General features: G+C 34.0%; 1 protein-coding gene across 1 annotated transcript in view; it reads right to left on the reverse strand.

Moving 5' to 3' along the window:
* The window catches only part of Dbx (homeobox protein Dbx), a 31,232-nt gene that overhangs the window by 6,036 nt on the left and 10,152 nt on the right, over window positions 1-15,044 (reverse strand). The window contains exon 4 of the mRNA XM_076397780.1: window positions 11,162-11,385. Within this exon, the coding sequence (XP_076253895.1) occupies window positions 11,162-11,385 (224 nt within the window). The remainder of the gene's footprint in view (window positions 1-11,161; window positions 11,386-15,044) is intronic.

A 15,044-nucleotide genomic window follows, 5' to 3' on the forward strand; every position in this document is an offset into this window, starting at 1 on the left:
TCTTTAAAACTACGCAACGGATTTTGATGCGGTTTTTTTCAATAGATAGAGTGATTCAAGAGGAAGGTTTATATGTATAACACATGCATAATATACTAAGGCAACATTGCTAATTTTAGAGGTTTCTAACGTGATGTCGTAAATTAACCTATTTTTTAGGCTTATTTAGCAATTAGCAATTAGCTGCCTAACCCTACGAGTTAGATCAAATTAATGTACTACAGTATTGTACACCATAAAAAGGTCTACAAAAAAGTCCTCGATGGTATATCTTTTAGGGATAATCCACATTAACCATTTTTATTGTTTACTTTTTACGTGAGAAAATGGTTTATTTACGAAGCTATTTTAAGCAATACGGCATTAATCCTTATCGAATTAAGTACCTTAAATACAGTGTGCAATTAATATAGATCAATATGGTTCCTTACAGCATGTAAATTAAACAAATATTTTCGGAGATATTACAAATTTAAAATTTGCGTTTAAAAATGTGTAATGTAATAAAAATTGTATGAATTTAGATATTCCAAAGATAGCAGGAAATCTTCATAGTAAGTATAGGGGAAGAGGAATTGTTTTACTCCAAATTTAATGCGTGCAGGCCAAGGGCAGTAATGAATGAACCAAAAATACTGGATCGATTTTAATCATGTTTTCATTGAGTGACATAGGCATATATTTTTATGCCCGTGCAAAGTCGGAGCGGGCCGCTATATTTTTATATACAACGTTCATATTTTTTCTGTAGTGTATTTAATTTAGTATAAGCATTGCACCCGTGCGAAGCCGGGGCGGGTCGCTAGTGTTAAAATAAATTATATTTGAAAACAGTATTTTCGTTTTATTACGTTATTTAGATTAGAATTTTGTTGTATGCCAAAGCCAAACAAGTAAAACTCAGAGTTGATGCGGCAACATTGCAATGTCTTGGCGTCACGAATATCTATGACGCGTTAGTAAAAAACTTTGAATTGACTATATAAAGCTAGAGTTAATTATGCAGCCACAATAGTTTATAGGTTAGAGTTATAACCTCTTGTCACTATTGCTTTCAAGAATTCTGCATACGTCTGGCTCTGTAAAAATTGGCCATTTCTTGAATTAATAACAATTGCGAACACGATAAAAATCCTTTTAAAACTCGATTCGTTTTCAAAAAGCGCCTCGCGTCAATATCACGGCCAACTCGATGGCATTTTTTCTCTCTCATTTTTTTCCCCATTTCGGGTGACAGTCGAAACGCGCGGAAACAATAAACAAAAAACGTGTGGCCGTTCGTCGGAGCGGGAAAAGGGGGGGTGGCGGGGGGACAGGGGGACTTTTATTAATCGACTATCCGCTCGAGATAATGACAAATGGCGCACCTGATGACGTACTCGGGGCCGTCAGCGACGTGAAGCAAGACGGCGCGCGATTTTTCACCCCCTGATCGATTGAGCTGCGCGACGGCCGCTTCTTTTTCCCGCTGTATTATTATCCAGTGCGTTAGATCGGCAACATATGTTTTTGATAGGCACTAACGAGGGGTGCCGGGGCCCTAGCGCGCTACACCCCTCCCCCCACCACCGGCCCCGCTTCCTTCCTTCTCGCTTTTCATCTCTATCTACGGGCCCTTTAAAAATACCATTCGGATATTCCGTATATTATCCGGTTTCTTACCGCCTACTATGTGGGTTCGCCGGCCGTTGTGGAATATACTAACTGGTTAACTTGACATAACGACTAACTACTTCTGGCTTTTGTCCTCGTTATTTGCAGAGCGGTTATTTGAAAAGTCACGATTAAAGAATAAACAGGACATAGCTATTAATCTATAACTACTGAGGGAAGAACAGTATCATTTCGACGACGTAATTTTCGTGAGAATTAAGTATCCATCATATTTGCGGTTATTTTGACGTATGTATGACGTAAGTATTGTAGTACACATATCAGCTTGGTACAATGACTGTAGACGTTACAATAAGATTAACTACTTAACTACTGTTTTGTTTATCCAATAGTTAGGATTTTGGTGGAAGAAAAACTCAGTTCAAGATAGATGAGGAAAAAAGATTGCTTAGTTTACTTAAATACAATTCCCTCTTCTAGGAGAATTGAAAAACTTAACGACAATTTTTTTCTGGCTTGGCTTTTTTGCAGCTGTTGTACATATGAGCTTTGTACAATAGGTAGACGTACTCTAACTGAATGATGTAAAATCTACAATATATAAAAATCTTTTTTAATACAACTTAATGTGGATGTAAATCGGATTTATCCAATAGAAGTTGCCACAGATATTGACAACAATGTCGATCCTAAAATGGCTGCTGCAATGGATGATATTTCACCTAAATTATTGAAAGAGCTGTCACGAAAAGTCTTAATCATGTTCACAGACATTTTCAATGTCCGTTCGAGACTGAAGCATGTTCAGGAATGTTCCTCGAATAATTATTCCTAAAAAGCCTAACAAACCGGCAAAACTTGCCTATTTCACTGCTGCCTGCGATATCAACATTAATTTCTGTTGAACATACTGTTGTTGAAACATGTTGAATCGATCACAGAGTAACAGCGGTTTTTAAAAAGGCATTCGAAGAAAAGAAATGGCATTTGGGGGTAATCTACAAAAAGAGCAAATTGCTACCACAGAATTACTGTCGACTGCCGCCCGCCCGCGATCATATTTTTCCGAAAGGAAATTTAGAATCTCGCATGAATGGGCATTCTCAACATTTAAACTTATTTCAGCTGGAGTTCCCCAGGGTGGTATCTCGGGACTACTCCTGTATCTGTTCTATACTGCTGATATTCCACCAAGAAAAGAAACAGTACTTGGACCATTTTCTGATGATATAGTTATCATAGCAAAAGAATTTTCGTTGTCTAAGGCTGTAGAAAAAGTACATGTAGTAGTCAAGGCCTACAAATGGACTAGAGACTGGAAAATACAGCGTAAAACTCTAAATCTATCCATGTAAATTTTTCGTTGTGACGAATCGACAAAAACCTATTTATATCACTTGACAGATTCCCGATTCTTCAAGCAGAATGAGCTAAATACCTCGGAATAGATATTGAAATTGGAAACATTATATTAGACAAAAAGCAGAGCAGACTAGACCCAAAGTCACGCAACTGTACTGGTTAGTTGGAAGATACTGTACCTAAATCAAAGAGATTGCTTTATTAGTCAATCATAAAGCCAATTTGGAGATATGGGGTGCAAATATGGGGTTTCACTAGCATATCAAACCAACTAATAATGCATCGCACCCAAAAAAAAAAGGTTCTGCGATTATTTTTTATGATTATCGCTACGTAACCAACGAAGAGCTGCACGATGACCTCGAAATCAAATGGTTATACGAAGTGGTCCAATATATCGCCTTAAAATATGAAATAAGGTCGCTAAATCACAGCAGTTGCAAGGAAGCATTACAGCTACTGGTAAATCTGCTTGTGTATTAATGCAAGTACAAAAGAACAGTAGTAATAAATTAATTTATAAATCAAGATTGTTGTAAGCATATCTAAAGTAAGATTTCATTAATAATGAAACAACTATCTCTTGTAAATAACATTTTTCTTTAGCGTAAAAAACCAGAAGGCAATTACCGACACATTTGATACATAATCACGTAATACTGACTTATTATTCATCGCATAACGTTACAAAACAAGTAATCTTAATATTTAGTTCCCAATTAATTGTCATATAATGTCCAGTTAAAGATACCAGTTAAAAATAAGAAAAATCGTTAAAAATGCATCCGGGTCTCGGCAAAAAAAAGGAAAAGAAAAACTGCCTAGAGTAGCGAACCATAGCGACAATAAATAAAATATGAACTTGTTCAAATGCACGTTCGATAATCCGCGACAACGGCCTAGGCCCAACCCATAGTAGGCCCGGCACCCCTAAACGGCTCAAGATATATTACTTTGTGTTTAGTATACAAATCACAAACACACTTGTAAATTGCCGTAAAATCGCTGGGTCCGATTATATCGTTGCGAATAAAAGAAATGTCAGAGGCAGAAGTCGCCGGGATTTCGGTCAAATAAATTATATTATCGGAGGGGGCTGCGGGCGGCGGCAAGGAGCTCTCCCGCCGGCGGTACGGGGATCGATCTTGGCCAGGCCGAGTTCGGCGACTTTGCATTCGATGTGTTCCCGCAAATAAGTGGTTGATGATGGAGTTCGGCCACGGTTATGAGGGTTGAGTATGACATTATCGGGGAAAACGCGCAGAATTCATGCACGCAATTGATGAACAAACTAATCTGATCGTTAAAATAGATAGATTTGGCATTTTTCTACATAAAAAACGGTTTTATAGTATATTCAAAATAACAGTGAACTTACGTCATCAAGATGTTTAATGTACTGCCTGTCGCAATTTGTAAATTCGCTTTAGAATCGGACAATGCTTTTCTTCTCATTTTATTCTAGTTAAAAAAGAGACAGAATGCTGTCTGATAAAAGCCGTTAGGTTGTCAAATGTCTACGAAATTCTTCAAGATATTAATTATAATTACTACAAGCTATAAATAGGCAGACGTTTTAATGCTTTGCTTGTTTTGATGCGTCTCGAATGATGAATCGCTGCTTATTTTTACTCTGATTGAACAGATTACGTCTTCGATTATTTACTTCAAACAATAATGAGATAATGAAGGCCCCCCCTTCGGTAAAATTCGTTGGAGGGGTAAACATTTCTGCTCTTAAATATTAATTTGTTAGGATTTTTATTGAAAATGTTTCTAGCGTGCACTAATAGTATAGACACCGGTCACAAACTCAATATCTCAAAAAACGAAAAATATTATATAAACCGAATTATATCATACGAAGCGAGAGACGAATCAAGATCAACTTGATGTTAGCTCTATCATAAATCAAATATATGAAATGTATAAAAACAATGAGTAGTTTTTTGAGTTTAAATTTTATTTAATACAGTTATTTCAGAGGAAACTGTTAGTAGGAAAAGTATCCATAGAAAGCTTGGAGATATGCAACTCTTTGAGGGATGTAGAACATCCTTTCATACACTGTTGGGTAATATAGGATTTAAGTAGTAGACCACAGAGGTCTAATGCATTGCATTGGTATAAAATAATACAATTTTTAAAAGCATTATAATAAAATCATGGAATATTTATTATTTCAGTTTGTGTATTTACATGAGACATGAATATTTCAGAATGAGACCAATATATCCAATGGTCATTCATGGCAAAAATAATATAATATATATAGTGTTAGACAATAAAAGTTGACGAAAAAAAGTAAACATTGGAATAACTGTAGGAAATTTTATTGTGGGGTGTGAAAGATTTATTTGCACAGATATGAATGTGTGTCCAGAATATATATGAAATTATTCGGTAATATGTACAGTAAACGTACTAACTCTGTTATGTCAATTGAAAAGTCCCTGGCCTGATACATAGATGGCGCTACTAGAATTAAATCCATATTCATTTTTCAGTTAGCCCTAGCCCTCAAATGATGCGTGTATAAATTTGACAGCTGTCGGTTCATATGTTTGTGAATTATAGCATTCTGAGTGAAGCAACTTTTGCTATTGTGAAAAAAATGGATACAAATTTAAAAAAAAATAAATAAATAAAAATAAAAAAGGTTGTTACCGACGAAAATGATTTTGAATGACCCTAAATTGAAATTGAATGAAATAGCAAACACTCGAAAGATATCAACTGAACGTGTACATCATATTATTCACGAATATGTGGGCATGAGAATGCTCTGTGCAAAATGGGTGCCGCGCGAGCTCACTTCTGACCAAAAACAACGACGAGTTGATGATTCGGAGCAGTGTTTGGAGATGATCAAGCGTAATAAACCCCAGTTTTTGTGTGGATATGTGATAATGGATGAAACATGGCTCCATCATTTCATTCTGATGTCCAACCGACAGTCATCCGAGTGGACTGCACACGATTTTGGAATGCACATGAAATAATTCTCATTGATTATCTTGAAAAAGGAAGGACCATCAACAGTGACTATTACATAGCGTTAATGGACCGTTAGAAGGACGAAATCGCTGAAAAACGATCGCATTTGAAGAAAAAGAAAATGCTGTTTCACCAAGACAATGCACCGTGTCACAAGTCGGTGAAAACGATGGCAAAAATCCATGAATTGGGCTTCGAATTGCTTCATCATCTATCGTATTCTCCAGATCTGGTCCCCATCGACTAATTCCTGTTCTCAGATCTCAAAAGAATGCTCGCTGGGAAGAAATTTTCGTCGAATGAAGAGGTGATCGCCGAAACTGATGCCTACAAAATGGCATCGGAAAGTTGGAAGGTCGCTATAATCAGTGTATCATCCATGAAGGGAATTATGTTGAATAAAAAATTAATTTTGCCAAAAAATTATGCTTAACTACGGTAGGCCGGGGACTTTCACGTAGCTTCTCAGTTGACGAATTAACTGTTTTCAGGCATTTATCTTCGATTGGGAAGACCCAGAAGAAGGAAAAACGGCTGCAAGCAAAAAGCAAGATTTTTCTTTGGCGTTTTGATGAGTGATATTGGATAACACTTGTGTTATCGCGTTATCCAGTAGTTGTATTGCTTCCACGTTGTTGTGATTTGGCATTTCATCTTTCAGGGCGAAATTTTGGATCATTTCGTATATCTATTTGAATCCAAGGTCATCGTGTAGCTCTTCGTTGGTTACGCAGCGATAACCAATTATAATTAAACGTTGAATTCTGTTTTGGGTGCGTCGGATTACTAGTTGGTTTGAAGTTTTAGTCCAACATCATATTTACACCCCATAGGTTCGAAGTGGTTTTATGATTGACTAATAAACCAATCTCTGATTTTATTTCAAGTTGAGAACATCTTCCGAACCAGTATAGTTGCTTGACACTGAGTTTAATCTGTTCTGTTTTTTTTTCTAACATGTTATTAACATTATGATGAATGCCGAGGTATTTAGCTGATTCTGGTTGAGGAATCGGGCATCCGTCAAATGACATTAGGTTTTTGTAATTTCGTCGCAACGCAAAATTAACATGGACAGATTTGGAGTTATTAAGCTGTATTTTCTATCCTGTAGTCCATTTGTATATCTTGTTGATTGCTACTTGTACGTTTGCTACAGCCTTAGACAGAGATATGCCTTTTTTCATGATAACTGTGTCGCCGGCAAATTGTTGGGATATCAGCAGTATAGAGCAGATATAGGAGAGGTCCCAAGACAACTCTGTTATGAGATTAACATTTTTTTTTATTATTTAATTATTGCATTATTACTAGTCGTTTCCAACAAACCTACAATTTGTCTTTATGATAACTTTAATCTAGGTATATAGCTAGGAGAACCCATCGGCCCTATCTCAGTTTCTGATGAAATAATGTTAATACATGTTACTGCTGTATTTTTTATTATATGCACCTCACTACACAACACTACACCAGATCAGAAGGTTTGATTCTTTTGAGTCTGTATCCCGCTCGGGTGGTATCCAAAAGTTGCAATACTTCAATATTCTCATGAAAATGGAGTCTTTCCTCATGCCCCCTTGCAATTCTTTTGATTTCTTGACTGACTGTGGGTATTTGAAGGTCTGGATGTAGGTAGTAATATTTAGGTGCGCCCACAATACTTCTCAGGACATTGTTCTGAAAAATTTGTATTTTGTTTATGTTAATTTTTGCATAACATCCTCATAATTGAACTCCGTATGTCCATAGAGGTTTCGGTATTTACTTATATAATAGCAATTTATTATGTACTGATAATTGTGATTTTCTTTTCTTCTTTATATGTTCCTTCCAGCGAAGTTTTGTATCAAGATTCATTCTGAGATATTTAGCGTTGTTGCTATATGGAATGATAGTATTATTTAATGTTATTGGTGCTGGTACGGAATGACTGTAGGTGAACTGCACAGATTTACTTTCGTTAATTTTTATTTTCCAAGTGTCCAATTATTTATATTGTCACTAGCCTGTTGTAATTTTTGTGTGGCTTCTTCACTATTGTCTCCGACAGCTAGTATCGCAGTATCATCAGCAAATGTAGTAATATTCTCCATGTGTGGTATATCACAAGAGTAGAGTAGATAAAGCATTGGCCCCAGCAGACTTCCTTGTGGTACACCTGCTTTAGCTTCTTTTATTGTACAGTAATCATCTTCTTGTTTAACTCTGAACATTTTCTCTAGTTTATGAACAAGCCCTTCATGTCAAATCGTATCGAAGGCTTGTGCTACATCTAAGAATATAACTGAGAATACTTTTTTAGTTTCGTAGACTTTCAATAACATCTGTTATTCTGAGGACCTGGTCAATTGTTGAATGCTTGTTAATAAACCAAATCTGGTGTGTTGGTATTAGTTTTTTTCTTTCTACGAGCGAAGAGCATGATTAATTTAATAAATCGTGGTCGAATTTCAACCATTGGGCGATCGCTAGTTTTAACAAGTGGTTTTCCGGTCTTCTCTTGTGATCTTGTATCGAACAACCCATTATTTATACTGAACCGTACATAAGATTATCTCCGACCTACAACTCCGTAATCTGCAGTCGTAATCGAACCGATCCCGACATTTCCGATCCACAAGAACGAATATAATTCGACCGGCACGAGTCTCAAAGAACAAATACGTGACGGGGGCGGCAGCGGCGGCGCGGGGGGAGGGAGAGGGCGCGTTCTCCAAAATGATATGCGCCCTCTTTGCCGGTCCCGTCGTTTAGCTCTCAGATAGGGATCAATAGAGTGCAGACATTAGCCGAGAGAAAACAATTTCGAGGCTTTGCGGTCGATTATCAGGGTATTACGCGGAATTAGGGGCCGCCGCCCCCTTGCTCCCCCCCGCGCCCCCGACTCTATTCCGTGCGTTTTATGTCTGTCGTTTCGTATGTAGAGACAGGTCGAGATGGGAATGGGCCTGAACGGTATATATGACGAATTATAACTCGGAGATTGTACAGAGAATATATTATTTCGTTTGTAGAATATGTTTGTGTAGAGTAGAGATTGGCAACAAATATCTTCTACTCTATATATTAATTATAAATGTTATCAGGATTTTTCTGTACATTTTGGTGTTATTGACTTCTAACTAACAGGTCAATTGAAAAGTCCCCAGCCTACCATAGTAGAACACTTTTTTTTAAATTTCTTTTTATATTCAACATGATTCCTTCATAGAGAGCCTCCAACTTTTCGATACCATTTTTGCAGTGCGATTTATCCTTTGCTTCAAAATAGGTCTTAGTTTCGGCGATCGCCTCTTCATTCGACGAAAATTTCTTCCCAGCGAGCATTCTTTTGAGACCCGATAACAGGAAATAGTCATTGGGGGCCAGATCTGGAGAATACGGTGGGTGAGGAAACAATTCGAAGCCTAAATCATGGATTTTTTCTATCGTTTTCACTGACTTGTGACACGCTGTACACAGAGCTTTGTCATACGCAAAAATTGGTGAAGCTGCACTTTCCTTTTCTTCAAATACGGCTGTTTTTCGGCGAATTCGTCCTTCAAACGGTTCAATAACACTATGTAATAGCCACTGTTGATGGTCATCCCTTTTTCGGAAAAACAAAAAAGGTAGTCAATGAAAATTATTCCATGCGCATCCCAAAATACAGACGCCAGAATCTTGCCAGCCGACAGCTGCATTTTCCCACGCTTTCAAACGACTTCCAATTCATTTCAGTCACATCAGCTCATATAACATTATACCCAAATATCTGATTATTTTAGATAAAGAATATGTGAAAACTTTGTATGTGTCTTTGAAATTTAAGGATTTCTTTCGATTTCCCCCCTTCCCTCATCTGGTACTAACTTGGTTCCAATGGGACCACCTCAGAAGTGTACCCTTTGGAATAAAAAGAGAATTTTGAAAATCGGTCCATAATTGATGGAGAAATCGGCGAACATACATTAAAAAAAAATATACAGTCGAACATAGAACCTCCTCTATTTTCGAAGTCGCTTAAAAATGGAATACGTAGGACAAATAGAAGAAATTTTGAATTTTTAACGGTAATTTTGTAAACATTTTAAGGCACTGATAAATATTAAGCTGTTTAACGATTAATACAATACGATATGTGACCTAATGACCTTTTATTCTTTGAACCTTGTATCAACTATTTTCACCAAGTTTTGAAAAATCAAGAGATTACTTAATGAATATAAATACAATCCTTTAATATAGGTGCAAAAGTCAAATATCAATTTCAAAATTGTTTTATTCATGCATTCTCTGTTTTAATATACAGACATTTATTACTTCATTTGTTATTCCATATTTGTTAAGAGATATTACATAGAAGGAACAAATTATCATAGAGATTTAGAAGGAACTTTCTAAACGAATAGTTGGTGATGTGCCAGCGACTAGCTTCAGACCTTTATGCCTAAAATATAACAGCATCAAAAAATAGTGACAAATGAAGAGATACGAATGAAGAAAAAATACAGATTGGAAGAGGAAAATCATTTATATAGGAATTAGGCAGGCAACCGACAATACATTCTTGCCAACCCGTTATAAGGATATGTAAGCATAGTTTTTATGCTGTATACATACAAAAAGGTTTTCGTAGTTATATTTAAAAACAAACAAAAAGAATTCTACTCTTCATGTTGATTTGCAATTAGTATTTTTAACAGCAAATTATATTTAACCATGAATTCGAAAATAATAATATGTGCTAAATATAATATAGTAGAAAGGGCAAGGTGTGTACTATAATGGTCTGTATATGTAATAAAAAATTAATTAAAAAAATGCATGAAATTACTAATCCAAATATTCTAATAATAATGCTGAAATATAATATTTAATAACTTAAATATATATTTGACAGTTCGTCATATGATGTTTCACATTTGAGGTTAGGTTGAATTTCTTAAATTTATTACTGTTGTCACGTTTAAAGGGCTTTAATACCTTTTTCGTGTGAATTGAATTTTAAAAAGTTCACTGCATCATATAATATTTTATCATAATAATATTTTCCAAATAAAAATATATTTGACTTCGGATTTTATAGCAAAAAGAATTGTTTAATATAGTTACGAGATACTAAATATTTAGGGTTAGGTTTAATTTCCTGAAATAATTTTTGTTTCGAATGTCACAGTTCGTCATGTAATATTTTATGTCGTACCTGGCTATCTTTCAGTCCTAATTTCTCGGCCAATTTCTTCCGGTCGGGTTTGCTAATATATTTCTGTATCTGGAACCGTCGTTCGAGTCCCTTTCGTTGCAGATCGCTGAAGACTGCCCGTCGCATCATGCCTCTTCGGGGTTTCCCTCGTCCGCTGTGCGCCCAGGGGAAAGTTCCCGGCAATGGGAACACAGTTGATTGAGCACCGGACACAGGAGTAGAGACTGAAAATTAAAAAGTATGTTTAATTTAAAAAATATTATCATTTCCAAAATATTTCATATTTTTATCAATCAAGTTTTGTTTAAGTTACATTTGATTTTATTACTATAACCTATCCAATAAAACAACCAAGGCACTCCATCAAAATATATGACGTCAGTACGTCGCAATGTTGCCGCATCAATTTAGAGTTTTGGTTTAAAATGTTTGTCGGATTGTAACTTCTAATTATTATTACTAATGTTTTGAAGAATTTTGTAGACATTTGACAACAGGGTCGAACTATACTAATGCAAATAAATTTTTACAGATTCTTTTTGAATAGGATAAAATGAAAAGTTACCAGTATAAAATTAATTTTACATTTTTAAAAAGTCAATTTGGTAATCTACTGCCAATCCATACTGTCATCTATGACGTGCATTTAGAGTAGAGTATGATTTTTTAGCATATTACTTTGTATAAATATTCTTTTAATTACTATTCCCAGGTCACCCGTACCTGTGTGTTTAATTTTAAAATGTTATCATTTTATTTCATAAATTTTTGTGCATTTATTCCTTTTAACAATCAAGTTCTGTTTAAGTTACATTTGTTTTTCTTACTATAACCTATCCAATAAAACAACCAAGCCACTCCATCAAAATATATGACGTCAGTACGTCGCAATGTTGCCGCATCAATTTAGAGTTTTGGTTTAAAATGTTTGTCGGATTGTAACTTCTAATTATTATTACTAATGTTTTGAAGAATTTTGTAGACATTTGACAACAGGGTCGAACAATACTAATGCAAATAAATTTTTACAGATTCTTTTTGAATAGGATAAAATGAAAAGTTACCAGTATAAAATTAATTTTACATTTTTAAAAAGTCAATTTGGTAATCTACTGCCTATCCATATTGTCATCTATGACGTGCATTTAGAGTAGAGTATGATTTTTTAGCATATTACTTTGTATAAATATTCTTTTAATTACTATTCCTAGGTCACCCGTACCTGTGTGTTTAATTTTAAAATATTATCATTTTCTTTCATAAATTTTGTGCATTTATTCCTTTTATCAATCAAGTTCTGTTTAAGTTACATTTGTTTTTCTTACTATGGCCTATCCAATAAAACGACCAAGCCACTCCATCAAAATATATGACGTCAGTACGTCGCAATGTTGCCGCATCAATTTAGAGTTTTGGTTTAAAATGTTTGTCGGATTGTAACTTCTAATTATTATTACTAATGTTTTGAAGAATTTTGTAGACATTTGACAACAGGGTCGAACAATACTAATGCAAATAAATTTTTACAGATTCTTTTTGAATAGGATAAAATGAAAAGTTACCAGTATAAAATTAATTTTACATTTTTAAAAAGTCAATTTGGTAATTTACTGCCTATCCATATTGTCATCTATGACGTGCATTTAGAATAGAGTATGATTTTTTAGCATATTACTTTGTATAAATATTCTTTTAATTACTATTCCTAGGTCACCCGTACCTGTGTGTTTAATTTTAAAATGTTATCATTTTATTTCATAAATTTTGTGCATTTATTCCTTTTAACAATCAAGTTCTGTTTAAGTTACATTTGTTTTTCTTACTATAACCTATCCAATAAAACAACCAAGCCACTCCATCAAAATATATGACGTCAGTACGTCGCAATGTTGCCGCATCAATTTAGAGTTTTGGTTTAAAATGTTTGTCGGATTGTAACTTCTAATTATTATTACTAATGTTTTGAAGAATTTTGTAGACATTTGACAACAGGGTCGAACTATACTAATGCAAATAAATTTTTACAGATTCTTTTTGAATAGGATAAAATGAAAAGTTACCAGTATAAAATTAATTTTACATTTTTAAAAAGTCAATTTGGTAATCTACTGCCTATCCATATTGTCATCTATGACGTGCATTTAGAGTAGAGTATGATTTTTTAGCATATTACTTTGTATAAATATTCTTTTAATTACTATTCCTAGGTCACCCGTACCTGTGTGTTTAATTTAAAAATATTATCATTTTCTTTCATAAATTTTTGTGCATTTATTCCTTTTATCAATCAAGTTCTGTTTAAGTTACATTTGTTTTTCTTACTATGGCCTATCCAATAAAACAACCAAGCCACTCCATCAAAATATATGACGTCAGTACGTCGCAATGTTGCCGCATCAATTTAGAGTTTTGGTTTAAAATGTTTGTCGGATTGTAACTTCTAATTATTATTACTAATGTTTTGAAGAATTTTGTAGACATTTGACAACAGGGTCGAACTATACTAATGCAAATAAATTTTTACAGATTCTTTTTGAATAGGATAAAATGAAAAGTTACCAGTATAAAATTAATTTTACATTTTTAAAAAGTCAATTTGATAATCTACTGCCTATCCATATTGTCATCTATGACGTGCATTTAGAGTAGAGTATGATTTTTTAGCATATTACTTTGTATAAATATTCTTTTAATTACTATTCCTAGGTCACCCGTACCTGTGTGTTTAATTTTAAAATGTTATCATTTTATTTCATAAATTTTGTGCATTTATTCCTTTTAACAATCAAGTTCTGTTTAAGTTACATTTGTTTTTCTTACTATAACCTATCCAATAAAACAACCAAGCCACTCCATCAAAATATATGACGTCAGTACGTCGCAATGTTGCCGCATCAATTTAGAGTTTTGGTTTAAAATGTTTGTCGGATTGTAACTTCTAATTATTATTACTAATGTTTTGAAGAATTTTGTAGACATTTGACAACAGGGTCGAACTATACTAATGCAAATAAATTTTTACAGACTCTTTTTGAATAGGATAAAATGAAAAGTTACCAGTATAAAATTAATTTTACATTTTTAAAAAGTCAATTTGGTAATCTACTGCCTATCCATATTGTCATCTATGACGTGCATTTAGAGTAGAGTATGATTTTTTAGCATATTACTTTGTATAAATATTCTTTTAATTACTATTCCTAGGTCACCCGTACCTGTGTGTTTAATTTTAAAATGTTATCATTTTATTTCATAAATTTTGTGCATTTATTCCTTTTAACAATCAAGTTCTGTTTAAGTTACATTTGTTTTTCTTACTATAACCTATCCAATAAAACAACCAAGCCACTCCATCAAAATATATGACGTCAGTACGTCGCAATGTTGCCGCATCAATTTAGAGTTTTGGTTTAAAATGTTTGTCGGATTGTAACTTCTAATTATTATTACTAATGTTTTGAAGAATTTTGTAGACATTTGACAACAGGGTCGAACTATACTAATGCAAATAAATTTTTACAGATTCTTTTTGAATAGGATAAAATGAAAAGTTACCAGTATAAAATTAATTTTACATTTTTGTAAAGTCAATTTGGTAATCTACTGCTAATCCATACTGTCATCTATGACGTGCATTTAGAGCAGAGTATGATTTTTTAGCATATTACTTTGTATAAATATTCTTTTAATTACTATTCCCAGGTCACTCGTACCTATGTGTTTAATTTAAAAATGTTATCATTTTATTTCATAAATTTTTGTGCATTTATTCCTTTTATCAATCAAGTTCTGTTTAAGTTACATTTGTTTTTCTTACTATGGCCTATCCAATAAAACAACCAATGCACGCTATCAAATTGTATGACGTCAGTACGTCGCAATG

This window comes from Rhynchophorus ferrugineus, unplaced genomic scaffold (assembly GCF_030347505.1).
Source record: "Rhynchophorus ferrugineus isolate W39M unplaced genomic scaffold, kcgeb_rfMv2 rfM3, whole genome shotgun sequence".
Taxonomy (NCBI): domain Eukaryota; kingdom Metazoa; phylum Arthropoda; class Insecta; order Coleoptera; family Curculionidae; genus Rhynchophorus; species Rhynchophorus ferrugineus.